Here is a 15,073-nt window from a genome sequence, read left to right on the forward strand (position 1 = left end):
TAGGGAAAAACTAAAGCACGCCCTTTCATTAAACTAACATTCCAATGTGGGAAGTGTTTTCTTATTAGTCTTCATTGTTAAGAATAGGAACAGGGGATTGGAGAGATGGCTCAGCGGTGAAGAAGACTGGCTGTTCTTGCAGAGGACCCGGGTTCGACTCCCAGCACCCACATGGCAGCTAACAACGGTCTGTAACTCCAGTTCCAGGGGATCTGACACCCTCTTCTGTCCCCTACATGCACTGTACAACATGGGTGCACTTACACACATGCAGACATAACACTCATGCACATAAAAATAAAATTTTCAAAATAGGAAGTCATAGTGACCACAAATATTTTTACGAGTGCCATTAGGTGGCAGCACTGTGCTAAATTGTTACTTTTTCTGACCCACTTTGTAGGTGAGGAACAGACCTGAGTCTCTTGATAACACCTAACCAAAATCCCACAGTTGAGAAGAGCTGAGAGTCGAACCTACCAGCCCTCCTGTCTACTAACCCCTCTGTATTGTAGTGAGAGATTCACAATTACATCAGGGTGTTGCAATGCCCAGAAATGTGTTCTCAAGATCCTCCCCTTACAAGGAGCAGGCTCTTGCTGTCCACTTTTTATTTTAAATGACATCAAAAGTTTGCTCACAGTATTTTTTAAAGTTTCTCTCTTTTTTTTTTTTTCTTTCTGAGACAGGGTCTGACTAGTATGCAGCCCTGGCTGGCCTGGAACTCACTATGTGGACAAGGCTGGCTTTGAACTGTCTCCCACCTCCTGATTGCTCATATTACTATCACCTCATAAAGCACTCTTTAGCACTTAACTGTTAATAATAATGGGTTAATTTTGCATGGTAAGACTCTCAGCTTTCGCCTCAAGAAGCTGATCCAAGAGAAAGTCAAATGAGAACAGGACCTTCTTGTGGTCAAAGTTCATAACAGACCAGGACCAAGTCTGCTGCAATGAGAGGCCCACTGGCCTGGGCATCACACTAACTCTGCCATCCCACTCTCATGTCCTCCCTTCTTGCTGTTTTCCCGTTCCAATTACCTGTCCTCCTATCTGGACCTTTTCTCCTACTGAATTATTTCTTCCCAAATCTGGCTAAACTAAGATACAGAATTGTGTCTGCCTAATTCACGTTAATTTACAATCTGACCTTGAGAGAACATTGGATCAATAAAAGTAGTTTCAAACAACTTGATTCCTCTACCATCTTTCAATGATGACACACAAGAACAGTGTGTATAAAACAAAAGAGAAGGTGCTAGGCATGGTTGCACATGCCTGTAATTCTAGCACATATACACAGGAGGCTGAGGTGGGAGGCTGAGGGTAGACAAGCCCAGGCCAGCCTGGGCGATACACAGAGACTCTATCTCAAAAAGCAGGGAGCTGATCTCTCCTGCCTCTCTCCCACTCCAAAGGCCTGTGATTTCAAATGTCTCAAACATAGAGAATCCGGTCCAGTTTTACATCCGAAGACATTGGTAAAAATACTGCTGGAGGTGAGGAATCTAGAGAAAATATTTACAATTTGCCAAATAAGACCATTAAAGAAAGCAAACCGTCATTATCGTTGCTCTCTGGTAGGGAGAATGAAATACAGATCTTCTCAAAGAATAGTGGAGAATCTTTACAATGAATCGGCCTCTTGCCAAGAAGAAGGGAGGTTAAGGGAGGCTCCAGGACCAGCATCTGAGACAGGAGGCTATGGTGACTGTTGGCCCTGCGCACCTCAGAAGTACACAGGTTGCACACATTCCAAGTTAAGCTTCTCCCCTTGAAGTCATCAGTACTAGGTTATCTTGGGAGCCCTGTCAGGACCCCAACACATCTGAAAGAGCAAGATGAGGGCCCCGCTGACATCTGGAAAAACCAAGGCACAAACCTGCATCTGACTTTGAATTAGCTTCTGAACTTGAAACAAGTAGGTATCGTTACTGGCATTGTTGAAGGACTGGATGAAGAAGTGGAGTGTTGCGTTCATATTTTTCATGCTCATGGACTTCTCCTGGAAGCCTCCCCACCTCTGGAAGGGATCCAGCTTGACCACCATGACTAAGGTCACCAGCAGAAGTAAGAGAATCCTCCAGCCTCTGGTCTCCATCTCCATAGCCTCAGAAGGTACTTATCCACAGCCCCACCAGCATGGAGGTGGCAGGGACAGTTCTCCCACTTTTCCACAGCAGTCTCGCCAGCACAAGCTTTACAGGAGATTTGCCTGCACTGAAACAGAGGTGAGACCCCAAGGTCATTTTTCCAAGGCTCCAAGAAGACTAGCTAGGAAAATCTTCCCAAGGGTGCCCCCCAGCCCACTCCCCAGCAGGGTTCTACCCACTTAAAATGTCCATTCTGTTCTTTAGTAACAGAGACAGGAGGAGTCTCTGCATATCTGCCAAGGTATACAGACCCTTCTCCTTGCCTATACACTTAGCATGGAAGAAATCCCTAGAGCAGACCTTTCAGATACACTAAGAGCTGGTATAGTGGACCAAGGGCACCATGTACGAGAATGGGTGAAGGTTTATGGAGAAGGCAATATTTGAGCTGAGATGTAAAGGATCAGCCACAGGGAACCTGGGGTAGTACATTCCAACCATTTAACCAAGCCACCAGCATTCCCTTTTCCCCTACTCACCTGCTACCTACTTGCCACAGACTTCTCCCTGTGGGTTCCCACTATGCCCACAGGTTCTGGTGCTGTCTTTTACTAGCCGGTTGTGACCCAGCAAAGCTTTGTGAGGTAACCAACCCCAAGCTCCCTATGAATAAGCTTTGAGCCTTATTCAGAAATTAACCTTCGACCCCAGCAAGGAAAGTGTCACCTGTACCTAGAAGCTCACTAAAGAACCCTATCTTAACAGCATTTCTTGCTCCAGGAAAAGAATAATAAGATAATCAAAGAAATCTGGAGCTATGGAGATGACTCAGTGGATAAAGTGTTTGCTGTGCAAACACAAACACCTGAGTTTGGAGCTCCAGCATCCACGTAAAAGCCAGACTTGGAAGTGAATGTCTGTAACCCTGTGCTTGGGGGCAAAAATAGGTGGATCCCAGGGTTTCACTGGCCAACCAGTGTAGCCAAAATGGCAAGCTCCAGATTTAGTGCCTGTGGTGGTTTGAATGAAAATGGCCCCCATAGGCTCCAAGTATTTTTGTCCCCAGTTGGTGGCACTGTTTGGGGAGGTCTTAGAAGGTGTGGCTTTCCTGGATGAAGCACCTCACTGGGGGCGGGCTTAGAGAGTTCTTAAGCCTTACTGGATCTCCAGTCACTCTCTTGCTTCCTGTGCCTGCTTGAATATGTAGAGCCTAGCTTCTGCTCTTCCTCCAGCCACCTCTGCCACCATGCCTCCCCACCATGACGGACTGTAATTCCCCTGGAACCTTAAGCTTAAATAAACTCTTCCTTTTAAAAATTGCTTTGATCAGTGTTTCCTATCACAGCAACAGAAAAGGAATGAACACAGTGAGAGACTCTGTCTCAAAAAATAAGATGGAGAGCAGTACAGGAAGACATCTCAGCATTTCGGTGTCAACCGCGGGCCTCCATGCACACCTGCACCAATGAGCGCGTGCAGCGCGCACACACACACACACACACACACACACACACACACACACACACGAGAAATCTGAATGTCCAGTAGTAATTGAATTGTGAAAATGTCAACTTTGTTGTAGTTTCACCATTGTACTGTGATTAGAAGATGTTAACATTTGGGGAGGTGAAAGACATAGGGAAAGATTTTGTAATGTTTTTTGCAAGCTTTCTGTGAGTCTGAGATTATTCCAAAATGAAGTTAAAATTTCCCAGACTAACTAAATATTGATCTGTGGGAAGTTAGCATGTTATGGCAGTCAAAACACTTGTCTTATAATCCAGCTGTCCTCTGGGGATTCTGAGAGCATTGATCTGCCTGCGCCTAGATTTGTTTGCCTCCCTAAAATATGAAAATGGAGAAAAATGCTCATGATATCCAAATAGATGGAGGCAAAGAACCTGCTCCTACATCAGGCATTGGTAATTTCTCAGAAACATCTATGTGATTCTTCCCTGACTTTAATTCGTATGCTGGAGTCATGGTCTGTTGAGCCCCTAGCCCTAGACTTACCCACCTCCATTGTGACAATGTACAATCCTGCTAGGACATATCACAGTACCTATACTGTACTCCGTAGGGTTCTAGGACCTGTCCATCTGGCAGTGGTGGCAGCTTTGGAATCAGGAGTTGGATCAGCAGAGTCACTTCAGAGTAGATGCGGAAGAATTCCAAGTAACATGTGAGACTTCTGAGACATAGACCACCTCAGCATGCCCTGAACATCTAGGATACATCTTGAGATTGTGGACCTCACAGGGGACAACTAGAATTCAATAAGACATACTAGAAAACACATGAACGCAGGGCTAAAAGCATACAAAATCATTCTGCTTAGGAGATACCCGGGCTAGTTATATCCATAAAGATGATAATAACAGGACACTAGTAATTGCTATGGAAGAAGAAAACAAAGACCTTGTACAGATCCACATCTGGTATTCTTTGGCTTATGGTAACAGATCTTTGATGTCTACCATCTGTTTGTGTTCATGTATGTGGGTGTGTTTATATGTATGCAGGTGCACATGTGTGTATGTGGAGGCCAGAGGACAATGCTGGAGTCACTCCTCAAGAGTTGTCTCCCTTGTTTTAGTGTTTGTTTTGAGACAGGATCTCTCATTGGCCTGAAGCAGGATGGTTTAGCCTAGGCTGGCTGGCCAGTGAACCCCAAGGACCTTCCTACCTCTTCCTTCTCAGCTCTGGGATAGCAAGTGTACTCCGCCATGCCCAGCTTCTCTACATGGGTGCCAGGGATGGAACCCAGATCCTGTGCTTGCAAGACAAGCACTTTACTGACAGAGAAATCTCCCTAGCCTACCTTGATGTCTGCCTCATGGTGAGGACGGAGGCAGAGATTGGGGACCAAACAAACCATCAGAAGTTACGTAAAGATCCTTCCTTATCTTTTCCTATGGACATTGAATAAGGATTTCAGGAAGACCCATGGTTTTAGGGGGAAACAAGGAATTTTGTTAAAGGCATAGAATAAAGGAAAAATGGCTGACCTAGTTATATCCATGGACTAAAGGGTAATAGGCAGCAATTTAATGTCCAAAAGCTAAGGGATTTAGAGTGCTGTCATGTCTATAAATATGTGAAAAACAGAAGTATCGTTATATTTGTGGAATAAAGAAAAATGAGGGAACCTAGGCATAATTGTGAATAGGAGAAATATGGTGACAATTAGGAAACTGGCCATATCTATGAATTAAGAAAATGTGGAGCCTGTTGAAAACCAACACAATTAGAATGGAAGCAGAAAGTAGGAGACCTGGTCACATTCCTGGAAAAAAGGCAAAGAAAGGACCTGCTTTCACATAACTGGGAAACTGGATTCCTAATTACAGCCATGAAATAAGAGCATGATGCCGGCATGGTTACAACCAGAAATGAGAAGAGACATTCAGATTGGTCATGTCCAAGCAACAGAGGAGACTGAGGGTGTGCATGGAATAGCAAGAAGCTAAGAGCTTGGGCATGCCCAACAGTAAGGGGAAAATAAGGTTCTGTTCATATCATGAAAATGGAGCTCTAGTGTCATGTTGTATTATAGACTATGGGGAAGACAGAGCCTTGGTTACCATCACGGAGTAAGGGTAACTTAGAGGGGGCTTGTTAGGTCCATAGGAAAGGAGAAACATGTACCTTGGCTGTGTCCCTGTAAGAAGGCAATTATGGGGATCCTGGTCATCCACAGGACATGAAAAAAATCCTAGCTAGGTACATGGGCTAGAGGAAGACCTGACTGGATAATGCATGAACAGGAAACTATTAAACCTGACAATGTCTATGAAATAGGGATAAATATGAGGACTGACTGTTCTATGGAAATAAAAGCTTTAGATGTCTAGAAATAAGAGGAAAGTTGGAAACATGCTACATACATGGAATAAGGGGAAAACAGTTTCTTTGGTCATGTTAATGGAAGAAGAAAATTAAGATGTTATAAAATAATGGGAGGACAAAACAAAAGTAATTTATAATAGTAATAACAAATGTTATATTCAAATTAAATAATAAGGAAAAAAGGGGAGGCCCTGATCAAGTCCAAGAAAGAAACTGGAACCTGGCTAAGCCCATGGAATGAAGAGGAAATAGGGCCTTGAATATATCTTTTAGTAAAGGAAAATGGGTGCCTTGATCATGTCTGTTGGGCATGTCCACAGGGGAAAGTAGGGTCTCTGGACATTTCCACTAAACAGGGCAATAAAGGGAACTTCATAATGTCCACGGAATAACAAATCGAAGGCCGTTATAGTTTCATTTCTTAATTATTGATTTGATGGGAAAAAATACTCTGACAAAAAGTAACTTAGGGCAGAAAGTTTATTTCCACTCACAACTCCAGGTTACAGTCCATGACAGCAGAGAAGTCAAGATGGGGGAACTTAAAACAGCTAGTCACATCACATCCACAGTCAAGAGCAGAGAGAAATGGATGTGTGCGTGTCTAATTGCTTGCTTGTGCTCAGATCTATTTCTCTACTCTTATACAGTTCTGGACTCTTGCCTAGGAAATGGTGCCACCCACATTGGGTTGGGTCTTCCCACATCAATTAATAGTCAAGACAATTCCACACTTACATGCCCACAAACCAACCTGATGTAGGCAATCCCTCACCAATTCTCTCTTCCCAGGCTGTGTCAAGTTGGCAATGACAGCTAATCATCACAAAGTGCATAGCCTTGTCACATCCACAAAACAAGAGGAACATGCAAAACTTCATTACTTGGTTACTGGTCACAGAACAGCAGGAAAGTGCAGGAAAGTTTTCCCACAGAATAAAGGTAGGCTGAATATGCTATTTTTGTTCCTGGGGGAAAATTGAAACATTCTTGTCAATAAAAATGAAAAAATATAAACCCTGGAGTAGAACACAGAACAGTAGAAAATGTGTGGTCTGACTGTGCATGAACTAAGGAGGGGCCAGCAGGAAAGAATTGCCAAGGAGAAGCGACACTTCAAGTTATGGATGTGTTCATTTTATGGGTTGTGGTGATGATTCTGCAAGTGCACACAAGGGTTAAACTTGAAACTGTACACTTTAAATATGTGCAATTTATTATTTGTTAACTCTACCTTAATAATGTGATTTAGATGGATGGATAGATGGATGAACAGACTGATATGGATAAATGGAATGCATGGTGGGTGAATAGATAGATGGATTGGTGAATGGATGGGTAGGTGAATGGATGGGTGGATAGGTAAAGGGTATGAGGCACTACCCACAGAATTTCCGATGAATAGGCACTCAGCCTGGAGCCCCCTTTCTGCCATCACTATGCTCCTTTCCATGACTCTTGCTTAAAACATCGAGGAGAAAGGGGCTGTCCTTAGCCAAAGCCACAGAAAAGACTAAAGACAATAAGACCTGCAGTGTAACCTCTTTTACCTACTTGCACCCAGTCCATTTTATCATTTGCTGCCATACCACTCCAAGGAAGACAAACAGCCTCTTTCGCTGTTTCTTAAGAAAGAGCTATCCCAGATGCTCAGCACACTTAGCCTTCTGTCTGATGAGCTAAACCTGGTAACCTGACCATTGATGGGCCAGTCATTGTGATAGGTAGGTGGGGTTTATCTGAGATTTGCCTGTGGCTGAGTGATGTGAGCATCCTTCCATGAGCTCCATGAACTTTCTGGGTTTGCCTGTTGGCATCTAGGCTTGAGATTTGTCAGTCCAGCTCCCAGAAGAAAACAGGCAAGAAACAGACAAGGGACAATGTGCTTTATCACCCAGGCAGTAAGCTCTGCTGCGTGGGCTGAGCAGTCTGCACACAAGGATGTTTCCTGGCTGTAGCTCTTAGTCATTCCTTCTATCATGCTCTTCTTGCATTGCTGCTGTTTCCTCACTTGACCCCCATAAATGGACTACTTAGGCTTCTGCTTGACCTTGGCTGAGCTCTCTTGAACCTACACAAAACCACCACCCATCCCTCTGGCTGAAAGCATTGCTCGCTGTGTTACACCTCTCATTGGAAACCTGAAGTGGAGTGACCTTGATCCCAAATAAAATGTCAGCTAGCAAATGCCAAGGATGCTGGGCATGTCCCATGACAAGTCTCAGAATAGACCATACCCTGCCCAGTCAGCCCTGCCCATTCAGGCCTGTTTGTCCTGGTGTTGTAGGATACTTGAATAGAGAGGTGGAACACAGAAACTTTTGTGGCAGGAAGTAGAGTCTATTTTATACCAGCAGATTGGGCAGGTTTGTACACAAAAGCTGAACTCCATACTCAGTGGGGAGTTATCTTATATACCCTTGCTAGATTCTAGTTTCTTTGTCTCCCCTACATAGAAATTATGTATGTTCTGATTAGGTGCTCTAGACTACAGGGTCGAGGTGAGGCTGCAGACATGCATGTATGCATGGAGACTGTAGGCACATGTGGACAATGATTTATGTCTTCTTCCCTCCCTTTGTCTGGGCAGCACGGGGTGGGGATGGGGATGGGGGTATCTTGGTGCCAGAGCTGGCCTAGGCACTTCCTAGGCAAATATGCAGTTTCAGTACCACCCTTTAGCACTCTGGTGGTGGTCAAGGGGTGCTTGGAGGGGCAGCTCCCCGTATCCCCTTCCACGGTGGTATCACTTTGGGGACTTGGTGCAGGATTGCTGAAGAGCTGGGCACACAAGTGAGAAAGAGACAGCCTTTTCATTGCTGCTTGGCCAGTTGCTTCACCTTCTGAGTCTTGGTTCTCTCACCTGTAACTCTGGTATATATTGTAATAATAAAATTTCATATGAAAAGTGCTAGCTTTTCATCACAATGACAAAAACACCTCATGGCAGCTAAGACACAGAGTAAAAGCGTCAGAGGAGCCAGGACAAGATATATTCCGCTAAGTCACGCTCCCAGTGTTCCTCTTCCTCCAATTAGACTCCACCTCCTAGTTTCTATCACCTACCAATAATGCCATCCAATTATTAGTCCATCACTAGAGTAATCCACTGAGGTTGCAGCTCTCAAAGCCATCAGCTCCAGTCAAGCCTTAAACCTTTGGGGGAAGGAGTAATTTTATCCAAACCATAACAGAGGCTTGGGAAAATGAAATTGTGAATTGCACAAATACCTGGAACCCATAGTTCAAGGCACATCAGAGCTGTTTGTATTTACATCAGTTGTGTCAGCTCTTTCAATACGAAGAGGAAGCCTCTAGTGAAAGTGATGCAAATGGGGCTGTCCCAGCACTTCCTGCTGTTTCCTGGGAACTCAGCCTTTCCACCACCGCCATTTGCATCGCCATCAGTTCTAACAGTGCAGTGGGCCTCTGTTATCTGAGCTCTGTGACTATGGATTCAACCAGCTGTGGATAGACAATACCCGAGAAACAATTAGGTCTGTCTGGATCAAACATGTCCTTAAACAGTACGGAATAAAAACCATTTATTAAATATGTTAGCCATGCCGGGGATGGTGGCACATGCCTGTAGTCCCAGCATTTGGGAGGCAGAGGCAGGCGGATCTCTGTAAATTCAAGGCCAGCCTGGTCTACATAGTGAGTTCCAGGCCAGCTGGGGCTATAGGGAGACCCTGTTTCAAAAAGACCAAAATAAATAAATAAATAAATAAATAAATAAATAAATAAATAGTAAGTTAGCCTTATATTTACAGGCAAGTATAACACTCCTACTCAGTAAAGATGCTTCTTTTTGCAACAGATGGAGACCATTACAGATTTCCACAACTGGCCAAACACAGAGAATAAGTGTTTATAAGATGCCCAGCCCTAAGTGACACATCTACAATGGAACTTCTACACCTAAGGCTTACAGAACATAATGGAACAGGAGGTATATAGAAAATATTAACGTGGGGCTGGAGAGACGGCTCAGTGGTTAAGAGCACTGACTGCTCTTACAGAGGACCTGGGTTCAATTCCCAACACCCACATGGCGGCTACAAACCATCTTTAACTCCAGTTCCAAGGAAATCCGAAGCCCTCTTCTGACCTCCGCAGCATTGCATGATATAGGTGCACTCACATGCAGGTAATACACTCATGCACATAAAATAAAAATAATAAATAATATTTTTTTAAAAAAATGAAAATACTAATGCATCTCTCAATTCTTACAAGTGAAGCTTCCTCATGTCACAGAGGGTGATTAACACAGAAAGCCACAACTGGCCAAAATGTAGCGAATAAGAGACTGCAGAGTACATGCCCCTGGATAGGACTCCTATATTAAAACTTTGCCACCCAGGGCTCAGGGACCATTGCAGAAGAGGGGGGCAGAAAGATTATAAGAGCCAGGGGTGCTGGATGATCACAAGAAAACAGAGTTTTTCAAGTGGCTGGGAACTTGCTCATATGAACTTACAGCAATGGTGTCAGCATATACAAGACCCATACAAACTCAATGAGACAAAAACCCAGCATAGAACTGGGGAGATACGTAGGAGGCCCCAACCTTAGCTGAGAAACTGCTGACTGAGAGAGAGTTGATTTTCTTTAAGGGAGTGATGCTAGATAGGTCAACCAGGCTCCAGCTAATGAACTTACACCAAGGGATATGTGGGGACACAAACTCTACTCGATGGGCCTTAACATATATGACAGAATGCATGAAATCCAGTGGGAGGCATGGGTAGTGTGGGGGGGTCTGAATATGATTAAGATGTATTGTATGACATGCACAAAATTCAGTAAAAATATAGATTGTAAAGAAAACATTTACATAGTGTTTGAGTTTCAAGTGTTCTAAGTGATGGAGGAGTGATGTAAACTAAAGGGTGTGTGGACAGGAGAATGTACTGTGTTATTTTATACAAGGACTTGAGCATCCACAGATTTGGGTCTCCACATGGGGCCCTGGAAGCAATCCCCATGGATACAGAGGGACATCTGTTTTCTACTGATAGATGTAGCATCAGCGCTAGGAGAAGAGTCACAATGAACCACTTTTCATGAGTCTATTTCTGGCATCTGGAATCTTATTTTCCTTCAGGGTAGGGTAGGATAAATGAGCCCTTGCAAACAAGATGGCTTGTCTTGTTTGGTTTCTTCTCTCTACTTTTTTTTTTTTTAAAGATCTTTCTGTCCCCTAAATAGTCCTGCTCTGGACAGGCTGTTGACCTGGATATAATACAGACAGGAAGCAAATCTATTTCAGACCCACCCTATTCCCAGGCAATTTGCCAAGATGGCCTTGGGAGGAATAGTCATCAGTCTGCCACCTGCTCAAGTACCCCAAGTGCAGCTGTGGGGCAGCACCACCCAGGCTATCAGAAGCAGGGTCCCTTATCGCTAGAGCTACTGCAGACAGGCCTGGATGAACTTGGCATGAAATGCCCTGTGTTCCTGAGGAGCAGGTCTACAGCGGGATCACACAGTGTCAACACGACAAGGTGGTGCTACAAGCTGGCACAAGCTGGCATTGCCCCAAAAGGCCCAGGGTACATTTTCTCCTCCAGACTAAAAAACTGAGAAATCACAAGGCTGAAAAACAGCATTCTCACAGTTACACTGTGCTTCCCCTAGAGGTACGAAATGAATAAAGACACCAGGGCAAAGGGGCTGGTGGCAGCCTGTCATCCTCATCCAAATTTCAGTATTTTTTTTTCCCCCTTCAGATGTTTCCCACAGCGGAAAATATTTACCAACTTCTAAACAGTTTATTCCCTCTAAAGAGCCAGCAAGTCTCTTGTTTTTTCTTTTATTAATTTTTGAAAACTTTAATTAACATAATTATATATATCATGAGATTTTTGACACATATAAACAATTTGTAATGATTAAATCAGAGTAATTAGCATATACCACAAATTCATCATTCTTCTGTATTAGGAACATTCAAAATTCAGAAGGCAGGGCTGAGGATATAGCTTAGTACATGTCCAGCATGCATAAGGCCCTAGGCTCAACCCCCAACACCACACAAAAAAAGTTACCTCAAAATTCAGAAGGCACGGCCAGTGAGATGGCCCTATGAGTAAAGGTGTCTGCCCCCAAGCCTGACCACCTGAGTCCGATCCCTGGGGTCCACACAGTGGAAGAAGAACGTCAACGCCTACAAGTTACCCTGGCCTCCACATGCATGCCATGGCTCATGCCCTGCTGCCACACACAAATAAATAAATGTAATTACTTAAAATGTTTAGCATTGGAAAGCATTATTTAAGTTACATAAGCCTGATATGGGGAGATAAAGAATACACATTCTCATTCAAATGTTGACCTCAAAGAAGGCATAGAATAGTGATCACGAGAGCCTGGGCTTTATAGGAAGACCCTGTCTCAAAAAATTTTTTTTAAATAACAGTAGACAGGAAGAGTAAGTTCTAGGGTCCTGGAGAGCTGGCTCAGCAGTTCAGAGACCTTGAGTTCAGAAGACCTGAGTTCAGTTTCCAGCACCTACATGGCCACTAACAACCATTCGTAACTCCAGTTCCAGGGGATCGACACCCTCTTCTGGTCTCTTTAGGCACTGTATGCATGTTGTACACTTACATACATGCAGGCAAAACACACACATAAAATAAAAATAATTTTAAAATATTTTTAGAAAAGAGTAAGTTTTGGTGCTCTATAACAGTGCGGCAGGGTGATTACAGTTTACATCATGCATTATTATTTCACAGTAATCAGAAGGGAGGACTGTGTTTCCATGAGGTTCCACTCTGAGAGGAAACAAAAAGCTTTCTACCACCAGCTTCCTGCCTTCCTGTGAGCAGATGATGATGGCAGACAGAAGCAGCAGCCAGAGCTGAAGGCAAAGCAGGGGCTGAAACTCTAAATCTGGAAGTTCAGGGCCCTATCCCTTTCTCTGTTCTGTCGTTTGAATTCACAGATTTGGAAGGTTTCTTTGCCCTTCATAGTTTTTTTCTTTGTCTTCATTTGGGTATGTGTGTGGCAATTATCTTTTTCTGGGCTGTGACTTGTCCTTTCATTTTATTTATGGCGCACTGAAGGAAGGAAATCCTCAGCCTTAATGGAATGAATGCATTGATTTCCTCTCTTCTGGTTTGCATTTTTGTATCTTACTTAGGAACTCAAGGTCAGAAAGCAACTTAAACATTTTAATAATGCTACTTTCCTGCATGCTCTTCCAAACATTTTAAATTTTGTCAGTCTCCATTTACATACTTAATTCATCTAGATTTTTGGCATAGTGTGTTTGCTATGCTTGGTTCGGACACTGTATCTATAGTCATGAATGAGATCGGCCTACAGTTTTCCTTTCCCATATCCTCTTCTGGTTTGGGGTCAAGGGTCATTAGTGGCCTAATACAATCAGTTGGGAGCATGTCAGTCAGGGCCTGTACAGTGAAAGAGGCAAGGCTGATCTAAACAAGATGTCTGTATAATGGTGAAGACACAAAGGATCAAGGGGGCACAGGGCACAGGGATGTCTTCTGTAGTTAGCAGCACCTAAGCCAGCAGTCTTGAGGCAGAAGAATGAGGAGAATGGAACAATCCAGAAAGAGTCTGGAAGTATCAAATGGCCTTTTTGTGAAGGACTCAGGAAACAGATGCTTAATCCCTGCTCACCTTCTGACCTATCTTGGGCCTGATTGCCTAAACACAAGTAAAAGCCACAGGCACAGGAGTTCCATTGATGAAATCCCTGCAGCCCTGTGTCCTGGGGAAAGGGCAGTAGAGAGGAGATGCATTGGGAGACATAGAACAAATAGGAGCACAGATATGTATGTGTATGCACATTTATATATGGGTAAGGAGAGATTTGTTATGCAAGATTGGCTTGTACAGTTAGGGAGGCTGAGAAGCTCACAAGGTGTCATTTGCAAGCTGGAGATCCAAGAAAGCCCTCAAAATAAAAATCACAAAAATGAAAAGCCATGACACTACAGAGGCTATGAAAGGGGTATTTACGGCCAGTCAGAGAGCTGGACAAAGAAGCCTGAGGTCACTGGATTCAACTGTAGCTGGAACATACACATCAGGATATCCACATCTTTCACCACTCATGTTCATGCCTGGCTGGGAAAACATCACAAGTGTTGATTTTAAGATTACAGCTGCATTTTAACAAGTAAGTGAATTTGCAGGTAGGGGCTCTATGAATAACGACTAGCTGTGCTTTCAAAGCCAATTACTACAATGTAGAGCAAGTTTGTGAAACTCATCCTATCATGGAGAGTTACTAGCACATTCTCTTAAATTAGCCTTAGGCAGGGTGTTCCAGCTATGAGCAAAGTCACTTTTCAGGACAGACATGTCTATTTCCACATGAGTTAAATTTGATATAACTTGACTATGCCATCACCGGAAAGGGTTGTGTAAAACTTTAATGCTTTCATTTACTGGCAGTTAGCAATTACAGTCTGTTTTGGAAATGTTCCCTCGAAGCTCGTGTCCGAAAGTCTTGATTTCACAAAAACCTACACCCTGATAATGCTTATGCATTTGTGAGTTTATGGATAAACATATGTTAAAAGTGAAAACAGGGTAGGGGTTCCTCAGTGGATAAAATGTTTGCAGTATAAGCATGAGGACCAGAGTTTGGATTCCTAGCAGTCATGTAAAAGCCAGGCACATTCCTATGTGCTTGTAACCTTGGCACTGGAGAGAGGGAGTGGGGAGGTACAAGCAGATCCCAGTAGCTCACTGGTCAGCTGGTCAAGCCTAAACAGTGAATTCCAGATTCAGTGTATCAAAAATAAGGTAGAAGGGGCTGGAGAGATGGCTCAGTGGTTAAGAGTACTGACTGCTCTTGCAGAGGACCTGGGTTCAATTCCCAGCACCCACATGGCAGCAAATAACTATCTGTTCCAGGGGATCTGATGCCTTCTTCCGACATGCACAGACATTGCATGACACAGGTGCACTTACACACATGCAGGCAATACAATATTTTAAATTTTTTATTAAAAAATAAATTAAATAAGGTGGAAAACAATTGAAGAAGGTATCCAGTGTAGCCTACACACACACATACACAGACACACACAGGGTGGGGGGGCAGTCTTGTTAGGAATGTAAAAGTATGAATTGGATCAGTATCTA

At 43.6% G+C, this 15,073-nt stretch overlaps 1 protein-coding gene across 1 annotated transcript in view; it reads right to left on the minus strand.

The window, feature by feature from the left end:
- The window catches only part of Cstl1 (cystatin like 1), a 28,209-nt gene that overhangs the window by 3,873 nt on the left and 9,263 nt on the right, over positions 1–15,073 (minus strand). Inside the window, exon 2 of the mRNA XM_008836818.3 lies at positions 1,885–2,222. Coding sequence (XP_008835040.1) covers positions 1,885–2,109 — 225 coding nt within the window. The 5' untranslated portion in view covers positions 2,110–2,222. The remainder of the gene's footprint in view (positions 1–1,884; positions 2,223–15,073) is intronic.

Source organism: Nannospalax galili, unplaced genomic scaffold, assembly GCF_000622305.1.
Source record: "Nannospalax galili isolate Female #2095 unplaced genomic scaffold, S.galili_v1.0 scaffold1490, whole genome shotgun sequence".
NCBI classification, from domain to species: Eukaryota; Metazoa; Chordata; class Mammalia; order Rodentia; family Spalacidae; genus Nannospalax; species Nannospalax galili.